The 26936-nt window shown below is 43.5% G+C and overlaps 1 protein-coding gene across 3 annotated transcripts in view; it reads left to right on the forward strand.

Annotated features, from left to right (window-relative positions):
• The window catches only part of SMAD1 (SMAD family member 1), a 147986-nt gene that overhangs the window by 87482 nt on the left and 33568 nt on the right, over positions 1-26936 (forward strand). For all 3 annotated transcript variants that reach the window (XM_029601189.1, XM_029601098.1, XM_029601276.1), the window contains exon 3: positions 13323-13580. In XM_029601189.1, the coding sequence (XP_029457049.1) occupies positions 13323-13580 (258 nt within the window). The remainder of the gene's footprint in view (positions 1-13322; positions 13581-26936) is intronic.

A 26936-nucleotide genomic window follows, 5' to 3' on the forward strand; every position in this document is an offset into this window, starting at 1 on the left:
AGGGGTTAATAAACATGTGGATAAAGGTGACCCGGTAGATGTTAGTGAATTCGGATTTTCAGAAGGCGTTTGACAAAGTCCCTCATAAGAGGCTTCTAAGAAAACTAAAAAGTCATGGAATAGGAGGTGATGTCCTTTCGTGGATTACAAACAGGTTAAAAGACAGGAAATACGGTACGATAAGACCGCGTCTTGAGTATCTGTATAGTAAAAGAATTTAAATAAATAAATAGAGTAAGATTAAATGGTCAATTTTCTCAGTGGAATTTTCAGCACTGGTTCAAGTACAGATCCCTGACAATGGAGTGCGTCGGGGATCTGTACTTGAACCAGTGCTTTTCAGTATATATATAAATGATCTGGAAAGGAATACGACAAGTGAGGTTATCAAATATGCAGATGATACAAAATTAATCAGAGTAGTTAAATCACAAGCGGACTGTGATACATTACAGGAGGACCTTGCAAGACTGGAAGATTGGGCATCCAAATGGCAGATGAAACTTAATGTGGGCAAGTGCAAGGTGCTGCATATGGGGAAAAATAACCCTTGCTGTAGTTACACGATGTTAAGTTCCATATTAGGAACTACCACCCAGGAAAAAGATGTAGGCATCATAGTGGATAATACTTTAAAATCGTCGCCTCAGTGTGCTGCAGCAGTCAAAAATGCAAACAGAATGTTAGCAATTATTAGGAAGGGAATGGTTAATAGAATGGAAAATGTCATAATGCCTCTATATCGCTCCATGGTGAGACCGCACCTTGAATACTGTGTACAATTCTGGTCGCCGCATCTCAAAAAAGATATAGTTGCGATGGAGAAGGTACAGAGAAGGGCAACCAAAATGATAAAGGGGATGGAACAGCTTCCCTATGAGGAAAGGCTGAGGAGGTTAGGGCTGTTCAGCTTGGAGAAGAGACGGCTGAGGGGGATATGATAGAAGTCTTTAAGATCATGAGAGGGACTTGAAAGAGTAGATGTGAATCTGTTTACACTTTCGAATAACACTGGGTAACAAATTTTCACAAAAGTCATGTTACGGAAATGAAATTAGTCAATTCTTATACATTTCCATGTGCTAAACATGAATGTGATTGTGAAAATGCAAAATTGGCTCTAGTTTTTTTGTAATATGCAATAATATAATTACATCTTGAATTGTATGCCAATAGTAGGAGACCTACGGTTAATACCGTTTGAAAAATGAAGTCATAGACTACGTCTTAGATTTCTTTGCTTGTCTCTTGTACACCTGTTCGGGAGCATCTCTGCGGAGTGTCCAGCAGTAGTCAGCCAGCATGAATATTTCAAATGCTCACCTTTCTGACTGGGCTTCATATAGTACACTGCTGACGTCAGCTTACTCAGCAGCAGCATGGCAGTCGAACTGCATTGCATCAGAAAGTGATGTAATAAACTCTGAATGATGTGTGCATGATGATATTATGCAATATGATGCAATATTACATCATTCTAGGCTTATTTACAGTCCTGGATAAATTTACATGACTAAACATAGAAAGTGAACTATATTTAAATATCTTCAAAACGAGAGCCAATAAAAACTTTTCATGGTCATATTCGTGTTCAGCACATCAAGATACTACAGAGTAGGACCTTTTTAGGTCAGTAACACTTTCATTGTTGCCCAGTGTAATAGAAGGACTAGGGAGCATTCCATGAAGTTAGCAAGTAACACATTTAAGACTAATCGGAGAAAATTCTTTTTCATTCAGTGCTCAAAGCTCTGGAATTTGTTGCCAGAGGATGTGGTTAGTGCAGTTAGTGTAGCTGGGTTCAAAAAAGGTTTGGATAAGTTCTTGGAGGAGAAGTCCATTAATGGCTATTAATCAAGTTTACTTAGGGAATAGCCACTGCAATTAATTGCATCAGTAGCTTGGGATCTTCTTAGTGTTTGGGTAATTGCCAGGTTCTTGTGGCCTGGTTTGGCCTTTGTTGGAAACAGGATGCTGGGCTTGATGGACCCTTGGTCTCATCCAGCATGGCAATTTCTTATGTCTATTAACTCAGCCTGCATTTTCACTGGGGAGCTCTCACTTTCATCACACAGGAGGCAGGAAGATCTGCCATCGCTGACCCTCAGCATGGATGTTCAATATGAAATAGTCACTTTACCCTCTGTTGCTTCAGGTACAAAACTTAGACTGTAAGCCCTCTGGGAATAGGGAAATACCTACAGTACCTAAATGTAATCCACTTTGAAATTCCAAAAAGCAGAATATAAAAATCAGATAGATAAAATACATTTCTCCTTCCTAAGGGGATGGATGACCTGGTTTCAAGTAGGAGACCTTCTACCAGAAAATCCTACGGTTTCAAGTTTGAGGTTCTTGACTTAGTATGGGACCAGCTGGCTGGATTCTTTCTCCTGTGGCCTGAAGGACTGACTTCAGTATGATTTCTTCCTCTCATCCTCAAGTCTAAACATTTCTTCAGTTAAAGTTTATCTAAGTGCCATTGCAGGTATCACCAGCAAGTAGAAGGAGCTCCGATCTCCCTCTACTTGTTAGTATCAAAGTTCATGAGAGATTTCTGGCATTCCAAGCTTCTAGTCAGCAAACCTTCATTACTTTGTGACCTCAACATAGTCTTTGCTCAACTCATGAAACCTCCATTTGAACCTCTCGAGTGGGTGGACTTGAAGTTTCTCTTGGAAAGTGTAGTGTTCCTTGTAGCAGTCACTTTGGCTCTAAATGTAAGTGAATTGCAGGTGCTGGTTTCCTACGTACCATACCTGCAGTTTTTCTCAATTGGGTGGTTCTGCGTGCTCACCCTACGTTCCGTCCAAAACTGGTATCTTCATCCACATTAACCAAACGATCATGTTGACTACTTTTCTTTCTGATACCCCATGCACATAGCTGAGCCCTGGAAGTCATTGCCAGAGGATGTGGTTACAGCAGTTAGTGTAATTGGGTTTAAAAAAGGTTGAGATAAGTTCCTAGAGGATAAATCCATAAACTGCTATGGCGGTAATTAATAAACAATAGTAGCTTGTGATCTATGTAATGTTTGGATACTTACGACTTGGATTGGCCTCTGTTGGAAACAGGATATTGGGCTTGATGGACCCTTGGTCTGACCCAGTATGGCATATCTTATGTCCTTATGAGAAGAAAGGGCTCTTCACTCATTGGTCTGCAAGAAAATTCTATTTAAGGACTCCATGTTTTCTTAAAGCTTATCAGCTCTGTGTCTTCTGATTCCCAATAGATTGGTATAGGTAGTTACAAAAAAAACTTTGTCTAATTGGCTAGCAGATTGTATTGTGTACTTTGTCTAGATTCAAGTGAGAGCCATGATGACGTCAGTGGCTAATCAAAGGGCCACTTCCATTGAAGATATTTGGAAAGCTGCTACTTGGTCATCAGTTCACACTTTCATGTGGCACTAACTTTGGACAAGCAATTCAGTGCACCCTCCACTGGTGGGGTCTTGGTTCCTTGTTTCAATAGTTGCTCCACACTACTTGGGACTCCCCTCACATAGCTGCTAATTTGTGCCTGTTGTCCAAGAGAAAGCAAGTTTGCTTACCTATAAACAGGGTTCTCTGTGGACAGCAGGATGAATAAACTATATTAAATGCTTGACAGCCTTGCTGGAGAGTTGACTACCTCGCTAAAGTGTAAGCTCTGGAAGAGAGTAAAGGGCTCCTGAGGCAGTGTGTGCAGGGATTGTCATGTGCTCAGTCTCCCTATTGAGCTATAAGAAATGGGTCTGTGTTGGTGACATCATATGATGTCACTTATCCATAATTATGGAGAGAACCTAAAGGATTCTCTACTAAAAGGACTATTCCAGTCCTTTGAGAGGGAAGCAGCGTGATATAGTTATCAGTAGTTGTAGGTTTTGGCTCGCCCATGTGGGAGATTCAGATGGTATGCTCTAACAGTTTATAAACCCCTGCCACCATCTCAGGGCATGGATTATTTGTTGTATTTCTTGGTTGACCCTTTTAGGAGCAGTATGTCTTTTGCTGTTCCAATTTGTTACCATTATTTTTGTGGGACAGGACTCGGGTGAGGGGGGATTTTTTTGATTAAGACCTGGGTAAAGAATGGAGACAGTGCCTTACCCTATATTTTAGTCGGTGTTTTAGGAAACATTTTTATTTGAAGAGTTTTTTTCTACCCTTTCTGTCTCTTGCTTGGTTTTCCTTTTGGGTAAGATTTCTCCCTTTCTTTTACTGAGCAACTTAAGGCCCAGGGACTCGGGTTTTTATCAACTGGAGGAAAGGGTGGGTTTCAACTAGAAAGAACCTGCAGATCCGTTATTAAGGAGAAATGGATTCATATCCATTATCAGGGAGAAGGAATTTGAGAGTATCATTTAAGGGCATGTCACTACCTACCTAGGTGAGAAGCACTTGGGTGGAGAGGAGTAAAACAGTCCCAACCTGGTACTACTGGGAGGAAGAAAGGAGAATAGAAAAGACTACAGGAGAAGTATGAGAATTAGGGCTTGAGACTCATTTAAGTAACTGGGACTACATTTCTAACCATTTCACAAGGGAAAGAAGCCACAAGTAACTTTACTGATTGGGAAGGAGAAGGAGCTAACATGCAAAGCCATTTAGCTGGATAATTCACAAGTTATCCATCTTAATGGCAAGTTTTTGTAAATTTAGCCCCTTATCCGGCTAGATTTTAGCTGGATAGATCATAATCCAGATAAAGAGGCATTTCAGGGAGGAGATAAGTTATCCACCTACCATATATACTCATGTATAAGTTGAAAAATGTTATCCTCAAAACCAGTTCTTAAAATTGCCGACGTCTTATCCATAGATCAATCCACATAATGCCGGTACCGTAATTCAAGATGCACAATTGAATCGTTCGCATGCTCCTCCTCCCGGTCCCTTAACTCAGTGGTCCCCAACCCTGTCCTGGGGGCCCACCAGCCAGTCGGGTTTTCAAGATATCCACAATGAATATGCATGAGAGAAAATTTGCAGTGCTAGATATTTGCATATTTGCATGCAAATTTTCTCTCATGCATATTCATTGTGGATATCTTGAAAACCCGACTGGCTGGTGGGCCCCCAGGACAGGGTTGGGGACCACTGCCTTAACTCACCCGCTGCTGTGAGGACAATGACAGCACTTACAGTTGCGCAGGCACATCCTCCCAAGCCAGGGTCTGATTGGTGCACTTAGAACCACGTGGTTCAAAGCGCACCACTGGGACCCCGCGGGGGAGGAGGGAGGACACGCCTGAGCGACTGCAAGTTCATTGTCCTCCTCATAGCAGCAGTGAGCATTTGAGTTAAGGAATCTAGAGGAGTTGTGGGGGAGAAACCGTCCTACTGGGACACCACGGGGGAGGCGGAAGGACGTTCCTGAGCAAATGCAAGTTCCATCTTGTCCAGATAGCAGCAGGTGAGTTAAGAAAGCGGGAGGGGGGGGGAAGGATTCAAACAGGAAGGGCAGCCATGGGGGAGGGAGGGAGGGAAGGATTCTGACAACAGGGACAGCCATTAGAATGACATCTTACCCTCAAGAGAAGAAAAAGAGAGCATCTTACACTGCATCGCTGAAACTGAAGGTTATAGAATGTGCAAAGGAGGCCAATTGTGACATTTAGTGAAAAACTCGTCAGAGATTGGAGAAAAATATGAAGAAAAGCTGCTAGAAGTGCCAAAGTGAAAGAAAGCCTTACATTTCTAAAGTGCGCCTTTTTTTGAAGGAATGGAAAAGGATTTGAATGATTGGGTAATGGAAAGCAGACAGAATTGCTACATTGTGACTCGCTCGAGCATTAGGATTCGTGCCCTTTAAATGGCAAAAAAAGAAAAATAGTCGGCAACCGAAGGTCTGAAAGAATTCACAGCATTGTCTGGTTGATTTTCATGGTTCATGAACCGATATGGGTCGTGCCTTCGTCGGCACACACAGATTTCACAGAAACTACCTAAAGAGCTTGATGGAAAAAATCTGCTCGTTCCAGAAATTCATTATTCAGCAGAGAATAAAGAATCATTTTGATATGAATAACACTGGATCACCGTGAAAGACCCATTTCACGATGACCCTGTCTTGCCTGGCAGATGGCACAAAACTGTTTTTCTGCTGGTAATATTCAAGAGGAAAACTGTGCCAAATAACCTAAAACTTCCAGCAGGTGTAACTGTTTGGGTTCATCCTAAAGGCTGCTTGGATGAGGAAAGAATGAAATGGTGGCTGTGCGAGGTAGGCAACCAGGCGCATGGCTAAGAAAGCGACTGTCACGATTGGTGTGGGATATGTTCCATGTGAAGGACGATGCAAAGAAAATGGCGATCACACTAGCAGTGATTCCAGGAGGTCTGACATCAGTGCTCCAGCCATTAGATGTCTGTCTCAACAAACCTTTCAAGGACCGATTGCAGCATGTGTGGCAACAATGATTGGGTTCTGGTCAAACAAAGTTAACGAAAGGAGGGAACCTGATGCTACGAGACACTGATTTGGTAGCAAAATGGGTAAAAGATGCCCGGGGGTCATTTCCACCAGAAATGGTAAAGAATTCATTCCTGAAATGCATTCTTAGCAATGCTATGAATGGATCAGAAGATGACGCCTTCTATGAAGACAAAGGCGCATCGGATGATGATTCAACAGATGTTGACAGCGAAGACGCATTTACACTGATGGCATCACCAAAGTACGGTTCCACGATTTATTTCAACATTCCGATGATGAAGAATCTGACTTGGAAGGATTTGAATAAAAGAGAAGGATTCAAACAGCAGGGTCAGCCATGGGGGTTGGGAGACAAGGATTCATACAGCAGGGACACTTTAAGTTGTTAAATGATGATGTTTCTTATGAGACACTTTATTCTGCTTTTAAAAAATAAGTGATTTTCTGTTTCTAAGTATGATTTCACCATTTCATTAGCCCCCTAGGTTTTACCCTTGACTTATCCTTGGGTGACGGATGATTCTTGATTTTGGAGCCCAGAAATACCCTCGACTTATACATGAGTATATACGGTAACCTAAACTATAACTGGCAAAGTTAGCCAGATAACTTTAGACCTGCTTCAGAGCTGAACTAAAGTTATCCAGACTTTTGTGGCTGGATAACTTCCTACTTAACTGGATATCTTAAAAAAAAAAATCTAGTAAAATAATGATGTGAAATGAAATGAAAAAAAAATTTAAGGGGCCTGTAGCCTGATTTCTTCCACTGCCCCAGAAGTTGTACTGGAGCTTGCCAAGAGCGGTTAAGTTCAGATCCCTCACCTGGCAGGTATTTTTAGGGTTCAGGAGGAAGGGGGGAGGATCTGGGGGGTAGAGGGGGTGCTGCACCGCATTTTTGGACTGGGGGAGTGGGAGGGTCTGGCAGCAGCTTCGCATTTTAATATCTTTAGAAATGGGAAGGGATGGGGAGGCCAGCACCGTACCCTGGGTCACTTTTTATATTTAGGGAGGGGATATAGAAACATAGAAATGACAGCAGAAGAAGACCAAACGGCCCATCCAGTCTGCCCAGCAAGCTTCGCACTTTTTTTTCTTCTCATACTTATCTGTTTCTCTTGGCTCTTAGTAACCTTTTGGTTCTCTTTCCCTTCCACCCTCACCATTAATGTAGAGAGCAGTGTTGGAACTGCATCTAAGTGAAATATCTAGCTTAATTAGTTAGGGGTAGTAACCGCCGCAGTAAGCAAGCTACACCCATGCTTGTTTACCCAGACTATGTAATTCAGTCCTTGTTAGTTGTTGTCTGTATATAGATCCACTTTTCTTCATCCCCCCTGCCGTTGAAGCAGAGAGCTATGTGGGATGGGTGGGGGATGCATGACTCAATAGGGCTTCCATGTAATTTGGGGCTGGGGGAGGAGGAAATAGGCCCCTTTTTATTTATTTTTTTTGTTTATTTTTGTTTCACATTGCTACTTAATCAGGTATCTTTTGAAGATATCTTGTGAAATAGTTATCTGGCCACACAAGGCGGATAACTAAAACACCTAACTGTTTATTGTCAAACATAGTTGGTTAGGTTAACTTACCTACACATAACTGGATAACTTTAGGCTAGTATATTCAGCAGCATCTCTAACCATATAACTTTAGCTGGATAACTTATCCACTAACCGGCTTACTGAATATTGCCCTCTAAATTGTTAAAGAAATTGACTTTACCATCTAAAGACATTTGCTGGAAGATTGAAGTCACAAATGTATTGAGGAATAACATGAGGATCAACTGGACTGTAGAAATCAAGAGCTGTAAAGAAGTTTTCACCAGTTTACATCAGTGTACTCCCCTCAGCCCTCCATCTCTACCTTTAGTGGATAGACAATCAGTTGAACCTTTTTCCTAGCTTCAGATGTGAGAAGGCTCAGTTCTTGAATACCAAGCAACATTTATTAGAATGGTAAAACAGTTCAACACTCACTGTGAATAGCAAGACAAAGAAGAGATGTACGAGGCAGTGCCTGGTTCAGCTGTTAAGAGTCTCTTAAAAGTCCAGTAGTTAGCGGGAGACGAACTGAAGCTGTAGATATTCGTAAATAGTTGAAGAATAGTAAATAGAATAGGAATAGATGAAAAGCGATGCTACTTAGGAGCTTGTAGAGAAGGATTCAGGAAGAGTTTTAGCTTTCCAAAAGCCTTTTTGCAACTGAAAGTCCCTCCAGGCGGTAAACGGTCCCAGCAAGCCATGGGTCAAAGGACCAATAAGAAGATGGGGGGAGAGAGAGAGAGCAAAACAGGAACAGATCCAATAGGAAGTTCCAAAACATTTAACAATAACCAATCAGGAAAATGAGCTCTTCACTCTGCAGAGACTCTAAGGTATGCAATATCATAAGTTGACATAGGGTGGCAATATAATAAACATAATACATTAGAGTCAGAACAATCAGTAATATTGAGTTGGAAATCTGACTTTCTTCCAGTGTGATTATTACTGGAAGCAGGTGATTATATAATAAGTGCCATTTACAATGGACTAAAAGGGGCTAAAATCTAAGCAACGCATTAGAGCCTAGAAGTTGATCTCCACCCCCCTCCCCAGACTACCTTTTTGAGAACTGAGCCGTGAATATCTGAATTTGAGGTGCAGTCCCTGGGCCCTTACTTGGGTCTATCCAGCCCGGGGGGGGGGGGGGGGCTCTAGTTAATTCATCCTGCTGTCTTTGGACCTGTTTTACAGGTAACAAACCTTGCTATGTATGGGTAACATTTGGGGAGGGAAGGAATTTCTCCATGTCGCAGGCTTTAACCTACCAGAACCCACTGTAATTAATCTGCGCCTGTTATTTGGAACACTCAGTGCAAATGGAGGTAGATTTTCTGGCTGCTGTTATATGAAAGGAGGCAGATTGGTTTGGCCACCTTCTCCTTGAGCTCTAGTTAATTCCTTATGCATTGCAAAGAACTACAACCCAAGCAATCTTTAAGCCTCCAGATGGTTTGCCTGAGGACTAAAGTCCTGCAGTTTATTATACTGACTGATATTCACTGTGGAAAATATTTGAATCAATATGAAACACCTGTTTGGTTTTTGTAAAATACTCCCTATATTGTATTGTTGCTGTAATTTGAGGTTGACGATCGGACCCATGTCCTTTGTAAGAGTATACGACCAAAGCATGTTCTAGGGTGGGTGGCTATGGAGCAGGATGGGTGGGACAATTAAGTGGTAAAAAAAAAAATCTTCCGAATAAGCCTATTCCAATGATACTAAACTTGGCCAGGTCTTAGCCGAAAAGCTAACAAAACAGGCAACTAAAACCCCATCACTATTGCTACATAAAACTGATCAAAAAAAATATTGGTCACACCACGACTCCAAAGCAAGAAAATAAGATTACCAATCCTTTAAGTGAAACAGCAGAGTGACCTTGGAAGAGAAGGTGTTTAAGAAAAACAAACAAACAACCCATGCAATGTGGCAATAATATAAGCTCCGAGATCAATACTGGAGAAATGTTTGTCTTGGAAGAAAAAGGTGACAGTGCAGTGAGACTAGTCAGGGACATATGAAGCCGAGCAGACTGATAATTTGGTGGTGGTAATGTAGCCGGGGACTTGCGTGCCTGTAGCAAAATTGTTTTAAAGTAAAGGGGAGAGTTACTGTATCGTGGAGATCTCTGAAAGAGATGGAGCTGAAAACCTGAGCTGCTGAGCACCTCCAGACTGCAGGTCCTTGATGATCTGCTCATAGGCTCCATACCCCGGAGCCCCTGTGCCTGCTTGGGATTGGGAGTGGCGAGCTGACAGAACGGCTTGGGCTGGGCACAAAACTGTGTCCAGCGAGCGGTGAGCGTGACTCTCACATGAGGTTTCCATTGGTGGCAACTTTTTATTTATTTATTTTAATTTATTTGTACTGGATTCCAGCCTTGGTGCCTTCCGATTTGTATGCTAGGACTGCCGATTTCTGAGGTGTAATGTGGCTTTTAAATATCCTGCTCCATAATTAAAAATGTTCTTTTAAAAAAATATTTTTTTTCCATAAAATCCCACTGCTTTCTGTCTGGGATGCCAATCTGAGAGCTGTCGTATAGGCTGGGATTTATCCGGAGGTTAAGTTTGAGAGAGGTAATCCTGTTTTTTTTTTTTCTTTATTAAAAAGCCTGCCTCCAGGAAGTGCATAGGAATCTTCGGAAGCAGTATTTGCGGATAGCATGAAAAAGTAAGAGCCTTAACGAGCGAGCGTTGCAGGAAACGGATGTCTGTAGAGAAGGGATCTTGGCCTAGGGCAGTCTGCCCTCTGCTCCCTCATGCTTTGTAATGTTTTTGTTGTGCAGTGGGAGCTGAAAATGGAAAGACTTTGGTTGAAATATCTGCAAATCCGCTTAACTCTGTGAATGCACAGTGTGAATCCAGATGACTTTTGACCCAGCAGCAGCCAGACCAGCTCTGTCAGGTTTCATAGACTTTCTGCAGTTACTGATTATAGTTGTAGAAGCTGTCGCAGCTCATGCAGATCTGATTTTTTTTTTTTTTCCGGTAAACTAAACTGCGCTTTGCCTTGTGCTCAGGAGCTCCCAACGCCCTCCTTCCCCCACCCCACTTCCCAAGTAACCAGAATATAAGAAGTGCCATGCTGGGTCAGGCAGAGGCCAGCCAAGGTCACCTGACAGCATTTATTTCTTTAAAAGAATTTATAGACCACACAATCTGAAATTATAGGCGGGTGTACAGTAACAATGTACACAATATAAAAACATTAAACAGCAGGATAAACAGACGTAGAAGGAGATCAAACAATACCTCTGGACCAAAAGTCCTACCCTGAGCATCACTTGCAGCTATCAGCGAGCACTCGCAGGCAGCAAAGCCCTTCCCAGCTATTAGCCCTCGATTGATGGATGCTAGCCTAGATCAAAGCCCAGGTTCTGACTGGAAAGTCTGGCCCCGGAAGAAAGAGGTGGCAAGCCCGAAGTGTCTGTGGCTAATAATTAATCTTGTTTAAACCTTTTTTTTTTTTTTTCTTCTTTATTTTCTTTTTGCGTGAAAGCAATTTTGGGGATTTGTGAATGTTCTATTCATCTTCCTGACTGCTCTTTGACCTGCAGCGGGTTTCCAGGAGCCAACCTGAGAAGCTGTAACAGGAACAAGGAGGGCAGAAAAGGGAACAGAGAAACTCCTTTTTACGCAGTGTACCTGGGGGGAAAGGAGGAGGTACTGTGGGCTGTTGTGGAAAAAGAGAGCTGGCACATCTATCTCCACCGGTATGGTGTACCGGATAGAGAACTGGTCAAAGACTCACAAAAAAGGGGAGGTGGTGGTGATGAGAGAGACTTTTTTAAACCTGACTGATATGGATTTGGAGGATCCTGTCAGCCAGACTTAAATTAGAAGTAGAGAGATCCTGGTCTCCTTTCAAGCTGCTCGCCTCAGATAAACAGTAATAGGCAGGAGTTATGCTTAGACCTGCTACTTAAGAACTGAGGAAGCACCTCTATTGCCCACCTGAGCATGGGAGATAATCGGAAGGTGGTCTCTAGCAGTGTGAGTTGCTGGATCTGACAGCAGCAAGGGGAGGGGGGGGGGGCGGGCTGAGAAAACTGAGGGAGAAGAGGCAGCGAACAGCAGAGCTGGGAGACAGGTGCAAGCCACTACATCACCGATAACAGGAGAGCGAAAGGACAATGGAAGGCGCTGCAGGAGGACTGAGGATCTAAGACCACGTTGGGCCCCCTTGACCAGGTGTAAGTGTGGTTGATAGTCCTCCAGAGGCTACACTAGCAAGTCTGAGATCCAGGTCTCCTCTAGAGTTTATTTGGTCAGTTCTGGCAGGTCTGGAATAGACACTTCCCTTGGTGGCAGTTTTGACGATGGAAATTTATTTTCACGGGCACAAAAGAGAAATTTAGCAGCTCACTGGGTGCAAATTAAGTATGTTGAGCAGCATCAGAACATCAGAAATTGCCATGCTGGGTCAGACCAAGGGTCCATCAAGCCCAGCATCCTGTTTCCTACAGTGGCCAATCTAAGTTACAAGTACCTGGCAAGTACCCGAACACTAAGTAGATCCCATGCTACTGATGCAATTAATAGCAGTGGCTATTCCCTAAGTAATCTTGATTAATAGCAGGTAATGGACTTCTCCTCCAAGAACTTATCCAATCCTTTTTCAAACCCAGCTACACTAACTGCACTAACCACATCCTCTGGCAACAAATTCCAGAGCTTCACAAATGCGGGGGAGGGTTTTTTTTGTGTTTGTTTTTTGGGGTTTTTTTTTTAGTTTTTCAGTGCCTGTGGTAGACGGCTGGGAAGCTCAGTAGTATGTGTTTTATGGATTATACTGTATGTCACAAGACCTATCCTCCCTGTTTCTATAGGTTTGGGGGTTTTTTTTGTTTGTTTTTTACATTCTCTGTGGAAATGTGCGCCTCACTGTTCCTTTCGGATCTCACCCCTGATCTTTTGTATTTAAATTTGTTTTAAAGTATACATATCTTAGCTTGAATTTTTGTTTTGCTGATGTATAACTGATACATGAATACCTTTTGTTTTCCCTCTATGTATATTTTGAAATGCTAATCAAAATGTGAAAAGATATATTTTCGTAGACCATAGCAAATTTAAACCTAGTCTCTTTGCATGGGTTTCTAGCATATCGTAAAACACTGTATATCATTTTGAATCGTTGGTTTTGGTGGATTTGGGGAATTATTTGTGTGACTATAATTTATTTTGATTGGATTAGGGGACCTTTGTATGATTTTTTTGTGTCTTTGTTTGTTTTTTTTTAATAGATGAAATCAAGAGTTTTTTAAAAACAAAACAATAAAACCCTCCTTGTCATTTTTCTCTCTCTGTCTTTTTTTTTTTTTTTTTGTTTTCTGCAGTTCTTCCTCCCGTGCTCGTCCCAAGGCACAGCGAGTACAACCCCCAGCACAGCCTCCTGGCTCAGTTCCGCAACCTGGGGCAGAACGAACCCAACATGCCGCACAATGCCACCTTCCCGGACTCCTTCCAGCAGCCCAACAGCCATCCCTTCCCTCACTCCCCCAACAGCAGCTACCCCAACTCTCCTGGCAGCAGCAGCAGCACCTACCCGCACTCGCCCATCAGCTCCGACCCGGGGAGCCCTTTCCAGATCCCAGGTAAAAACCCTGTCGCTCTCCAGGGGGTGTCATTTTGAATTTGCTTTATGGTGTGTGGGGTTTTTATTTGTTTGTTTTTTGTTTTGTTTGTTTTTTTTGTGATAGTAGATGGCATTCTGGATTGGTTTGCTTTAAACAGAAAAAAAATAAAAATCAGAAGTAGGACACACGTGTATGGGTAATCCTGACATGTTAGAGATATTGAAGCAGGGTGGAGGTTTGAACTTCAGAAAGGGAGTAGTTGGATAGTGATCATACCCTTATAAGGCTAACAAATATTTAAAGAGGTATAGTGTCTGGGAGGGAAATGTGTTCCTTGAGAGGCGGGATCTTAATAGTTAAAATGTTGTCTCTTCTTCTGCTGTAGGTGAATGGTGCTGACGTTTACTCTGTAGATCAGGGGGAAGGAGAGGAGAAACAATCTCTGCCTGCTTCACTATGGAGAAGCTGGGTTGTAGATGACTTCCTTCCCACCTAGGGTTGCCAACTTTTAACCGTCAAACTTCTGAACATTTGGAGATGCTGTTTAATATCTTCACTAGGGCTGGTTTTTTGGGTTGGGTAGGGTGCCATCGGCTAAGGGGGTGCCCTCAGCACCATGAGAACAGGAGGGGGAGAGGTCTAGCATGGTCACAGCAGATCCCATCCCACCGCGGTCAGAGGAATCACGTGGCCATGGTGGATCCCATCCCGCTGTGGCCGAAGACGCACCCAGCCTGGCTGTGGTGTATTTCCACCCTGCCGCAGCCGAAGACAGGCCCAACCTGGCCGTGACCGAAGACTGAAATCACGTAGCTGCAGCAGATCCCATTCCCATCACAGCTGAAGAGAAGACTGGGGGGGGGGGGGGGGTGCTTTTCACCCATGGTGCCATTTGCTTTAAATCCCGCTTCGATCTTCACTGATGGGGTTTATGCACATGCAACTTTTTTTTTTTTTTACCACTCTTCACCATTACAAAGCAACAGAAACCTATAATTTGATAGCAGATGAGGATCGATCTAGTTTGCTCAATTACTTTCTGCTGCAATGTCTTAGACCCTAGCGATCTCCGGCTTTTCCCTCGCTTCTGTGCAATTTAATGATCCCGTGCTTTCTTTAATTGTTGTTGTTTTTGCCTCTATCACCTCCACTGGGAGGTTGTTCCATGCATCCAACATCCTTTCTGTGGAAAAATTATTTTCCTAGGTTATCCCTGAGTCCTCCCCGTCCATATCATGACCACTAGTTCTCAAACGTCTTTATTCTGAAAGGTTTGCCTTTAGCAGCCCAGGGGCCAAGTTACTGTTTTGTAACATCCTTTAGGCCTGTGGTTAAATCATGGACTGAAGTCTATGTAAGTGACACACAATAAATATCTCCAACACATTGAATATACAGTAGCTACCAAAGCGCACACTATATTTATTGATTTTTATTTTAATTTTCCTGGAAATGTATTTATTTATTACAACAAACAAAAAAGGGAGGAAATCAATGGAAAAGAATTAGCCTGTTTTTTTTGTTTGGTTTTTTTTTTAACATAAGAAATTGCCATGCTGGGTCAGACCAAGGATCCATCAAGGCCAGCATCCTGTTTCCAGCAGAGGCCAAAACCAGGCCACAAGAACCTGGCAATTACCCAAACACCAAGAAGATCCCATGCTACTGATGCAATTAATAGCAGTGGCTATTCCCTAAGTAAACTTGATCAATAGCAGTTAATGGACTTCTCCTCCAAGAACTTATCCAAACCTTTTTTGAACCCAGTTACACTAACTGCACTAACCACATCCTCTGGCAACAAATTCCAGTTTTCTCAGTTTTTGTTTGTTGTAGTAAACACTGATAAATTTCCAGGAAAAAGTAAAATTAAAATTGAAACTGAAGGTCCCTAACTGCGTTGTATAATTGAAGGGGAGGATCAGATGCTAACCTGCAGCATGAGGGCTAAAACTCAGGACATTTCCGAACACCTTAGACCCCCCCCCTCTCCTTTTTTTTCTGGACAGTACCCCCAAAATCTGCCCAATCCAGAAAAATTCAGAACAGTTGGCAACCCTACCCCCACCCCCAGAGACAGGGACCTTGCATCTTCAACCTCATAAATGTCATCACTGCTACCTGACTGCTTTCTTCTTCTTGTTTTTGCTTTAAACCAATTAAAAAAAAATGGCAGTACTTTAAGGACATGACATTACCCTGCGCTGAAGCCATATATGTGTTGTGTTGTGTTTTACTTAATCAGCTGGGCTGGGTTTGGAGAATTGTTCCTGCCCCATCCTTCGTGTTCGGCTTTTAGCCTAGGGAGTTTTAACAGCTAATTAGGCAGTGCTATATTACATGTGTGTTCCTGTTTCTTAAGACTGACGAGGAAATGCTGGGCTAAGCTTTTAGTTTCAGACAGCTGCATCCTTTTGGGAACGCTGTCATTGTTCTCGTCATGGTGCGGATTAGAAGGTTTTCTTTTTTTGCCCCTGCACATTTGCTGTATGTGTTTTTTTTTAAACAGGGGGAGGGTGGGGAAGAGGAATTGAGAAAAAAAAAAAAAAAAAAAAAAAAAAAAGTTACACTTCATCCTGAAGCAGGGGAGGAAATAGGAAATCCAGCCCCGAGCTGAGTTCATCGGCGGGTTATGCTTGCCTGCGAGAGCCGTGCTATCCCCTGGGGGGGGGGGGGGGGCAGGGGATTTCACTCTTTTTTTTTTTTATTCAGAGGGTGATGTCATGTTCCCTCGCTTGGAGGATGGTCCCCGCGGAGGTCCTGGAAACCTTGGACGTGCTTTGTTTCTGAAAGACCTGTGAGGGCCTTGCGGCTGCAATCGATGTATGCTGCTGGTCGGCTAGACAGAAGCGGCTGGTGTCTTTTTTTTTTTTTTTTTCCACCGGCGGTTTCGGACGCGACCAAGCAGTATATGAAAGTGGGCTCAGGGGCATCGGCTTAAGGACACCGGGGTGGCGGGAGGGGATACCCTAGAGATGTTAACCTCAACATCGAACGAAATGCTTTTTCTCGACAAAAGAAGAAGAAAAGAAAAATGTGCAGAGTAGTAATATATTGATTTACCCTCCAGGAAGACAGAATGTTTGGGGGTGGGGGGAGGGGCAGGATTTCAGCAGCTGGGGTTGAGACATGTGGAGAGGGCTAAATACTCAAGTTAAAGGGAAAGCATTGCCCTGAGAGGACCCGCTGCTTGCTTTAGCGGTTTGGTCCTCTTATTGTGCATTCTGCTAAATTGCTGTGGTTTTTTTTTAAATATTGCCCACATTCTGCTGTTATTTTTATGGTTTTAGAGCAAGGGCTGAGACGGATCACGCCATGTTTATAATGCTAATGTTTCAGACTCTACAGTGACGAAGCACGAAGACCCTAGCTGGGTCGTTGGGGGCTCCTTGTCAAGTCCCTCAGCTCGTTTTAGGAAAACTAAATATTTAAACTGTCTCTTGGGTTCTTGTGTGCATGTAGGCACCACTACTTTTGTTTTTATATTGTGCTACCAGATGTACTGTATAGAAATATGAGAGACCGTCCCTGCTCCATGGAACACATAGCCTAGGCAACACAAATAAGAGTGTTTGGGGAGAGCAAGGAATTGACAATGGAAACAGTCTCATTGGAGAGAAATTGGCTATCGGGTCTTCACTGTGGTCTTCTGAAAATCAACTTGACGGTGGACCTTGAGGTTGGGTGCTGGCCACCTCTATTTTCCGTTGTGCTGAGAGGTAGAACAAGTCTGAGATGGATCCATGTGTGGTTTCTAAAGTGAGAGAGCATTCTCTCCTCACCTTGTAACCAGGAGAACCCCCCCCTCTAACACATCACTGAGCCCCCCCCCCCAAAAAAAGGAATCTGGTTTAAAAATTGAAAAGATGAAGGGCAGGGAAGTGTCAAGTGACCAAACCATATGAGAAACTCTAGAGGTCATAGAGACTTATAGTGAGAGAGAGCTGGTACCAAATTGAGGTTTTCTTTCTGCTTGGTTGAGTCCTTTACAGAGAAGAGCAGTTTTGCTGTTGTGGTCTCTGAAGCATAACTACTGATTGTTTTCTCTTTGACAAGTAGGGCTTCATGAGCCATGACATGTGGGTGACGTCTTCCAGCAGACCCAAACAGACCTCTTTTAGCTAGTAAAGCTTTTGCTCTATTAAGCATGTGTGGGAATACCCACGCAAGCAGTGCCTTGTGAGCCCCTTCAGTCTTTTGTTTGTCCAAGCACCAGTATAGATGTCTGTCTCTCTCTCTCTCTGTTCATTACTTGCCTCAGCAGCCCCCAAACACCATGTGTCTGGTAAGAAGAAAGCCAGTGAGGGTTTTCAAGGATTGTATTTGCAGTAGAATAATGTCCCCTACTGATGAGCATGACCTATATTACCGGTGCGTGGGACTGGACCACAACCAGGCCAACTGTTAAATTGTACACAGGGGTCCCATCATCCACAAAGGTCGAGGGCCTGGACAATGGAGGAACTGCATAAGTCTCTCAGAATCCGCAGAAAGCGGATTCTGAGAGAAGCACAACCTCATCTGTCTCCCTAGGAATGGAGTTGAACAGCAGCTTCTCAAAATTATCTCCCCCATTGGTAGAACAGGCAGAGTCCTCAGGGTCGAGTAAACAGAAGTAGCATGCATCAAAGATTGGGCTTCTTAGTGTGGCACTTCTGAGTCTGTAGTGCATTAGCATTGTCTGCGCATGGCATGCGGTCTACTCTCACAGCACTAGTGCCGTCAACACATCAAGCCTCTGAATATCGATCCTCAGCACTGTTGCCCATTAAATCTGTTCCACCATTGATGCATACAGCTGCAGAGCTTCCCACACTACCATATGCTGGCCTATAGAGAATATTAACAGGGGCAGAAGGATATACTCCTCCCCTCACCAATTCCCAGGGAAACTTACATCAACAAAATTAATGGAACAAGGGCTGGATCCCATTTTCTCTCTGCTGCTCAATGCTAATTTTACAAAGTCTGAAAGACATGCAGAATTCCATTGTGGTGTCAGAAGATGTTCCACCACCCACGCCAGGACAAGAGGGCATATCAGCCTCTCTCGACCAAACAGCACAGGGGTGGCCAACTCTAGTCCTTGAAGGCTATAAACAGGCCTGGCTTCCAGGATATCCACAATGAATATACATGAGAGAGATGTGCATGCACTGCCTCCATTGTATGCAAATCTATCTCATGAATATTCATTGTGGATATCTTGAAAACCTGACCTGTTTGCAGCTCTTGAGAACTGGTGTAGGCCACCCCTAAAACAGCAGAACTGATGAAAGATTTATTTGCCGCATTGAAGGCCAAGGGAAAGGTTACCCTCCTTATAACCTCTCCTTTCCAGGATATCAGATGTACTCCCATGAGAAGGAGTCCTGTTACTCCCAGTTCCTACAGACTCTCCATCAGAACCCCCACAAAGTGATTCTAGTCTACAACATTCACTTGCAGCAGAATCCAACCATCCAGAGGAGGTGCACCAAGAGGGTACCCCTCTGAGGTGGCTATGACTCTTCCTACGTGTTGCGTTCATGCCTGCTTTCACTCTCTCTACCTGTGTGGCGACTCCCTCTGTGCCTGATGGACAGCTTGATGCCACGGTGTCTCCATGCCGCTTGTCCCCCCCCGGGCTGGCTCAACGCTGCGGATCCGCCATGTTCCTGACAATGAAGGGTGCGCGCGCGCGCTCTGAAGTATGTACCAGCAAGGGCGCGAACCTCAGGGGCGTCTCCCTGTATTGACGTCATCCGCTTCCAACATAAAAGGTCTTTATTTTGCTAACAGATTGAGTTAGCAAGGACTCCGATTGGACTAGCTTCGCCTGTCCAAGACTACTTTGCACCCAAAGGAATGCTTGCGGGATTTCCATCGGACCCGCTTCACTCTTGCAGCATTGCCTCTCCGGACCTACCAGGGGTACCCACTCCTCGGGGGCCTCATTCTTTTTCTCTATTTCAGATTTACAGAAAGGAACCGGTACGCGCTCCTCGAGGGCCTATGTTCCTGAACACTCTGAATATTCTCTATTGACTAGAAGCTATTCCAGATACAGATTATTGTGAGTTACCACTGCGCTCTCAGAGCTTTCCCTGGAACCAGGTACTCGCTCCTCGAGGGCCTAACCCTTTCCAGCTACTGAGCCATTTAAAGACCTTATGTGAGTTATCACCTAGTACTGGCTATGTATATCTGCATACCCTGTCTATTCACTATCTACAGTCTCTTTGCAGCTCAGCGACCTTGGAATCGCATTAGATGATTGAGGGGTTAAAGGGGCATTTAAGGAAGATAAGGCCATCATGGAAAGACTAAATTCACTTTATTTCTGTGTTTACTGAAGAGGATGTTGGGGAGATACCTGTTCCGGAAACTGTATTCAGTGGTGATGATACAGGAGAGCTGAAACAAATCGTGGTGAAGCTGGAAGATGTAATTGGGAAAATTGACAAAATAAGAGTAGCAAATCACCAGCTGAGATGTCATTCACTCCAGAGTTCTGAAAGAACTAAAAAATGAAATTTCCAATAAGCTGTAACCTATCATTAAAATTGTCCATTGTACCCGAAGATTGGAGGATGCCTATGTAACCCCAGTCTCTAAAAACGGCTCCAGGGATGATCGGGTATTTATAGACCGGTGAGTCTGACTTTACTGCTAGGAAAAATCATGAGAACTATTCTAAAGAACAAAATCACAGAAATACAGGGCATGGTTTAATGAGACATACTGTAGACAGAATGGATGTACACAAGGGAAATCTTACCTTACCAACCTGCTACATTTTTTTTAGATGTTAATAATCGTGTGGGTAGTGGTGCGCTGGTGGATGTAGTATATCTGGATTTTCAGAAGGTGTTTGATAAAGTGCCCCATGAAAGGCTTCTGAGAAAATAAAAAAAATTCACAGGATTGGAGGCAATGTCCTATTGTGGATTACAAATTGGTTAAAAGATAGGAAACAGAAAGCAGGACTAAATGATCATTTTTCTCAGTGGGGAAGGGTAAACAGTGGTGTACCTCCAGGGATCTGTACTGGGACTGGTGTTTTTCAGTATATTTATAAATGATCTAGAAAGGGGAACGACGAGTGAGGTGGTAATCTATACAATCTATTATAATAATACAAAATTATTCTGAGGAGTTAAATCACAAGCAGATTGTGAAAAATTGCAAGAGAACCATGCAAGACCAGAAGACTGGGGATCCAAATGGCAGATGAAATTTAATGTGGACAAGTGCAAAAGGATACACATGGGGAAAGGTAATCCACCCTACAGTTACCCGATGTTAGGTTCTATATTAGGCGTTACTACTCAGGAAAAGGATATGGGCTTCATAGTGGATAATACTTTGAAATCCTCAGCTCAGTGTGTGGTGACTGTCAAAATAGCAAACAGAATATTAGGAATTATTAGGAAAGGAATGGAGTATAAAATGGAGAATATCATAATTCCTTTATATTACTCCATAAGGCCACACCTAGATTATTGTGTGCAGTTCAAGTTGCTGTATCTAAAAAAAAAAATTATAGGGTGCCCAAATTGATGAAGGGTTTGGAATAGCTCCCCTATGAAGAGAGGCTAAAGAGGTTAGGGCTGTTCAGCCCTGGAGAAGGAGATGGCTGAGGGGGAATATGGTAGAGGTCTATAAAAGCATGAGTGGAATAGAAAAGATAAATGTGAATCTTTTACTCTTTCAAAAAATACAAAGACTAGGGAACACTCCATGAAGTTAATAAGTACCATATTCAAAACAAATCGGAGAAAATTATTTTTCACTTAACACACAATTAAACTATGGAATTAATTGCTGAAGTGTGTGGTTAAGCCAGTTAGTATAGCTGGGTTTAAAAAAGGTTTGGACAAGTTCCTGGAGAAGTTCATAAACAGTTAATAAACAAGTAGACTTGGGGAATAGTCACTACTTATCATTGCATGATAGCAGCATGGGATCTGTTTAATGTTTGGAATCTTGCCGGGTACTTGTAACCTGGACTGGCCACTGTTGGGAACAGGATAGTGGACTTGATGGACCCTCAGTCTTACAGAGTATGGCAATTCTTACTACTTTACCATGGCTTGCATCTTGTCCGCTTCCATTGGAGCATCCTGAATGGCTTAGTTAAAATCACATCACCTACACAATGATGACCACAGTACGTTGGCAGCTATCACCTGCTTGGGTGATACCTTTTCGGACAAAAAACTCAGAATGCTCAAATAAAGGAACAGCATGTGGTGGTCCAGTCTATCTGTGGGACTGGAGCAACAATCAGGCACACTTATCCCAAGAAATCTGGGACCTGAGACGCATCCTGGATTTAAGAAGCCTGAACAAACATATACTCAGGGAGAAATTAAAAATGAATTCTCTCCATGCAATTCTCCCCTTTATCCAGAGGAATAAGTGGATGCACACACTCATCCCTTAGCTCATATTCCTATCCATTCCTCCCACTGGCATTACTTGCGCTTTATGATGGACTCCACCAACTATCAGTACAAAGTGTTCCCCTTCAGCCTGTTAGCAGCACTGAGGGTCTTAACCAAGTGCATGGCTGTAGTAGTGGTGCATCTGTGTCAACAGGGCATCCAAGTTTTTTCACTTACGTGGATGACTAGCTTGTGACAGTAAATTCCCAGGAAATTGTACTAACCTCCCTGCAAAAATCAATTCAACTCCTAGAATAGTTAAGGATTCTGTTGAATTGTGAGAAATCAACTCAGTTTCTTTCTTGGAAAATCAAATTCATTGGGGCGTGGATAAATTCCCCTGCAGGAGAGCTTTCCTGCTTTCTGATCCTTTGTGTACAGGCTGTAAAACATGAATCTGTCCATAGCCAGAGAAGTTTGTTTTGGATTACACAGCGTCCACAATTCGTGTTGTTTCACTAACTTGCCTTCACATACTGCTCCTGCAGTGGGGCCTCCACTGTCAACAGGACCAACTAACTCAACCCTTGATAACCAAAGTGAGAATGAAACAAAAACTGCACTGTGACTAGATTCCTACGTCCTTCAGGAAGGTTCACCACTGTCTACTTCCTCACCAAGTTATGATGGCAATGGATGTTTCTGCAAAAGTTTGGAGGGGCTCAGTCTTTTTTTTTTTTTTAAATTTAAGTAACTTGGTCATTCATAAACAATTTCAGATCAATCTCCTAGAATTGAGTGATAAGAGATGCTCTAATGATGTTCACGTGTCTCTTTCAAGAGAAGAGCATTCTTATTCAAACTGACAACCAAATAGCCATATTCTACATCAACAAACAGGGAGGCATAGGGTTATGGACTTTCTGCCAAGAGGCAATTAAAAAATATGGGAATGGGTATGCAAACATCAAGCTGACCTGCAAGCAACCTACCTTCCAGGGATTTCCCCAACGTATTAGCAGATTGCATCAGCAGAGTCTTTGACCACACAAATGGTCTCTGCAGAAGTCAATAGCCAACAAACTAAGTGTATGGGAACTTCCAGCAATCGACCTATTTGTATCAGAGCAAACAAGAAAACTGGAAGTTCTTCCCAGTGACTTCACATCCGCTCAGAACACATTGCTCAATTTGGAAATGCAAATCTGATGTTTGCTTTTCAACCAATGCACTGATAAGCCAGAACAGTGCAAAAAGTGCTCAGATGGGCCTATCTGATCCTCAGAACTCCAGCATGGCCCAAACAGGCTGGATTCATGTGTCTAGTACAGCAGCCCTCCGATATCTTTAGGGTTAGATCCATCTTTATTAACTCAAGAAGAGGGACATCTGTTTTATCTGAATCTTCCATCTCTTAATTTGATGGCTTGGATGTTGAATGCTCAATGATTGCCAAATTGTCCTTAACCAAGAAGTTTAAGGACATAATGTCTTCCAGAAAATGATCAACCAGAAGAGCCTATAGTTTTAAATGGGAAAAGGTTCTCCACATGGTGCCAATGTAATAACTTAGATCTGTTCATATGTGAACCCAGACACTTACTGAGCTATTTACTCACTTTTTCTGCTTCAGAACTTGGCACCTAATCAGTAAGAGTACATCTCAGTACTATAGTAGCTTACCATACCTAAATCAAATGTAAGACAATCTCCACTCATGCATTAGTTTCTAAATTCATGAAAGGCTTATGGCATACTAAACATCCAGTTGTGAAATCAGCTGTTCCAAGAATACAGAGCTGTGCTCTGCGTAGCCGTTCCCATGTGATTGCCTGACTCTTTTCAGTTTTTGTTCTTGTGCAGCTCAGTCGCAGCTAAATCTCTCTCGTGCCTTTTTTTCTGTCATTTTCTCTTAATTTTCTACACTCTTCGTTTACCCCAAATAGCACTTTTTCAGTTGTAACATGGCTCTGAAAGCCCTAGGATTTAAATACTGTCAGTGTGGCAAAATTATGTCCATCGCAGATGGACATAATTATTGCTGCCTCTGCCTGGGACCGGACCATGACCAGGTATCCTGTCGCAATTGTGGCAATATGTCCCCACAAGTCCAGCGGCAGCAGACTGAAAAAATATCCAGGTTGAGACAAGACCCATCGGGGTTGTATGCTCTAACCCACTGATCCATTCAGTCGTTGCCGGCATCAAAACTCATGAAACCAGTGCCAGGTAAAAAATCTACATTGCTGGAACCTGTGATCAAACATGGCCTGGTGGAAACTCCTAATAAGGATCAGAGTAGGAAGGGTTCAGGAGATAAACCCTCAAAAGACTCTGCTGCATTGTTGAAATCCAGAACGGCAGTGCCGGAGTCTGTTCCCCTGAAAAAATCCAAGTATGGTGCTGACCGCATGGCGGATGCTTGGCACATGAAGTGCCAAGTCGCACGACACAAGGAAACATCGGCGCAGGAAGACCGATGTTGCTTGATGCAGGATTCGGCACCGATGCAGTCCTCATCAATTCATTCGTCGAAAATTAGGAAAAGGGATGACAGCTGTGCATCAGACCGTCCTTCATCGACGCATACAAAGCAAAAGAATGAGGAACACCCCAAACATAGGACCCAGGCCCAGTGGCATCCAGATCTGCAAGTAGTATTCATGCCTGAAGAGCAGGAAGGTGATTCCAAGATGGAACTCCTCAAAGTTTCTTCCTCTCCTTCGTCAAGGGGATAGTATATGTACAGGCCTGTTGCAGGCTATGTCCCAGCTTCAGATATCCTGAAGAACTTCTTTGCTTCTATGCTGGCTACCCCTCAGGGCAACATTCCCTCAGATGAATTGGAGGGCAATTTCTCCTCGCAATCCCTTCCATCTCCCCCCCCCCGCCACCCCCCGGGTGATGAGGGAGTAGAAGGTACCTCCAGCAAAGATGTTAGTCCTCCAGGCTCAGAAGGGGATGTGCATGTTCTGACCTCCCTGCCAACATCTGCTGGATCATCTATGGGGATCCCCTCAGACCCACCAGAGGAGCCACCCCAACCCTCTTTACATCCCGAGGATGTAACATACTTGAAATTTATTGAGAAGGTGGGGTCCTTGTTGAAAGTTGAAAAAAAACTACCAGATCCGAGAGCAGATGTTCATGTAATCCTAAACATTTCTGATGTTGCAGCAGAACCAATGGCATTCCTGTCTCACGCAGTCTTTTGAAGGCCCTGTGAGAAGTTCTGGGCTTCCCCATTCTCAGGACCTTCTAGTTCAAGGAAAATGGACTTAAAGTTTAGGATGTAGAAGTCCTTGTACTATGGAGTGGTGGAGCTGCCTCATGCATCAGTGGTAGTCGAATTGGCCTTGAAAAGGGCTAAGAAAACAACTTTGTATACTAATGCACCACCAAGTAAAGACAAGCAAGTACCTTGACGATTTTGGGAAGAAAATGTTCAAGGCTGCCCTGCTGAATACTAAAATTCAGCAACACCAGTTTTATATAACTCTATATGAGTGTCTACAGGGTTTGAAGCTGGGAAATCCCTCCAGTACCGATTGTCTGTTACAGACACAGATTCGTACTGACATGGAAGGCCCTCTTCGTCACCTCCTCAGAACAGCCTATGAGGCCTTTGATGCTTCGGCAAGGATGTCTGCAGTAGCCATAGTGGCCTACAGAATAGCCTGGCTCCAGGCAAGTGCCATACGGGAGGACGTGCATGAAAAGCTGGCCGACCTCAGTTGCAAGGGAGACAATCTGGATACAGACTGCGTGAAACAGTGTCACAAGCTAAAAGAACAAAGTGCAACAGTTTCTTCGCTCACTTCTCCGACGGAACAGTATCCCTATCAGACCTATAAAAGGCCATTCTACCATCAGTGTCAGTACAGGTCATTTCCTCCTTATCGGCCTCCGACTTAATCAAACCCAGAGGCAACAATCTCAACAGGCACAGCCAAGGAATTGCCCAAAAGCCCCACGACAGCAGAAGCAGTCTCAGGGCCCAAACCAAAAACCGCAGCAAAATTTTTGAAGACGACATGACTACAGCCCTCAGCAGCGGTGGATGGAAGAATTTCTTCCTACTACCAGGAATGGTCCTCCATAACATTGGACTGTTTGGGTTCTCAGTGTGGTACAGAATGGTTATCAACTGAATTTCTGCTTAACCCCCCACCTGTCCCATCTCACTCAGTCTCCTGGAAATCAGCAAAATCAAGCCCTTCGGCAGGAAATACAAGTGCTTCTCGAACAGCATGTCATTCAACAACTGCTGCTGAGTCGGCACAATTGGGGGTTTTATTCTCAATACTTCCTCATCCCAAAGGGGGGATGGGGGGCCTCAGACCCATTTTGGATTTTTGAGCATTGAATAAGTTTGTCTGTAAGGAAAACCTCAAAACTATTCTACTATTCCTGCAACCCAACGACTGGATGTGCTCTTTGGATCTCAAGGATGCTTATGCCCATATTCCCATGCATCTGTCCTCATGGCGGTACCTTTGCTTTCAAATGAACACGAAACACTACCAGTGTAAAATACTTCCGTTTGGTCTATCCTCAGCTCCCAGAGTGTTCACAAAATGCCTAGCGGTGGCTGTGGCCCATCTTCGCAGGAAAGGCATAAAGATATTTCCCAGTCTTGATGATTGGCTCCTGGTTTCCTCAAAACCAAAGATGCTCCTAGACCTTAAGCAGACCATAAATTCGCTCCTAGACCTTATAGACAAAACTTCTGAACTAAGTCCAAAAAGCCTACCAATCAACCTTGAACCCACTGCGCAAACACCCCTTATGGCACCAACATGGTCACAGTTTGAGACTATAGCCTCCACCGAGGTAGAAACCATTGTTCGGAAGATCAACCCAGCAGCACACCCACTTGATCCCATTCCAACGAAAACCTTCAAACTAATCCCGAACTGCCTAGCAAGACCCATCGCAGACATCACCAATCTCTCCCTCGAACAAGGAGTACTCCCGGATTCCCTTAAAGAAACCCCAACTGGAT

This window comes from Rhinatrema bivittatum, chromosome 1, assembly GCF_901001135.1.
Source record: "Rhinatrema bivittatum chromosome 1, aRhiBiv1.1, whole genome shotgun sequence".
In the NCBI taxonomy this organism is placed as follows: domain Eukaryota; kingdom Metazoa; phylum Chordata; class Amphibia; order Gymnophiona; family Rhinatrematidae; genus Rhinatrema; species Rhinatrema bivittatum.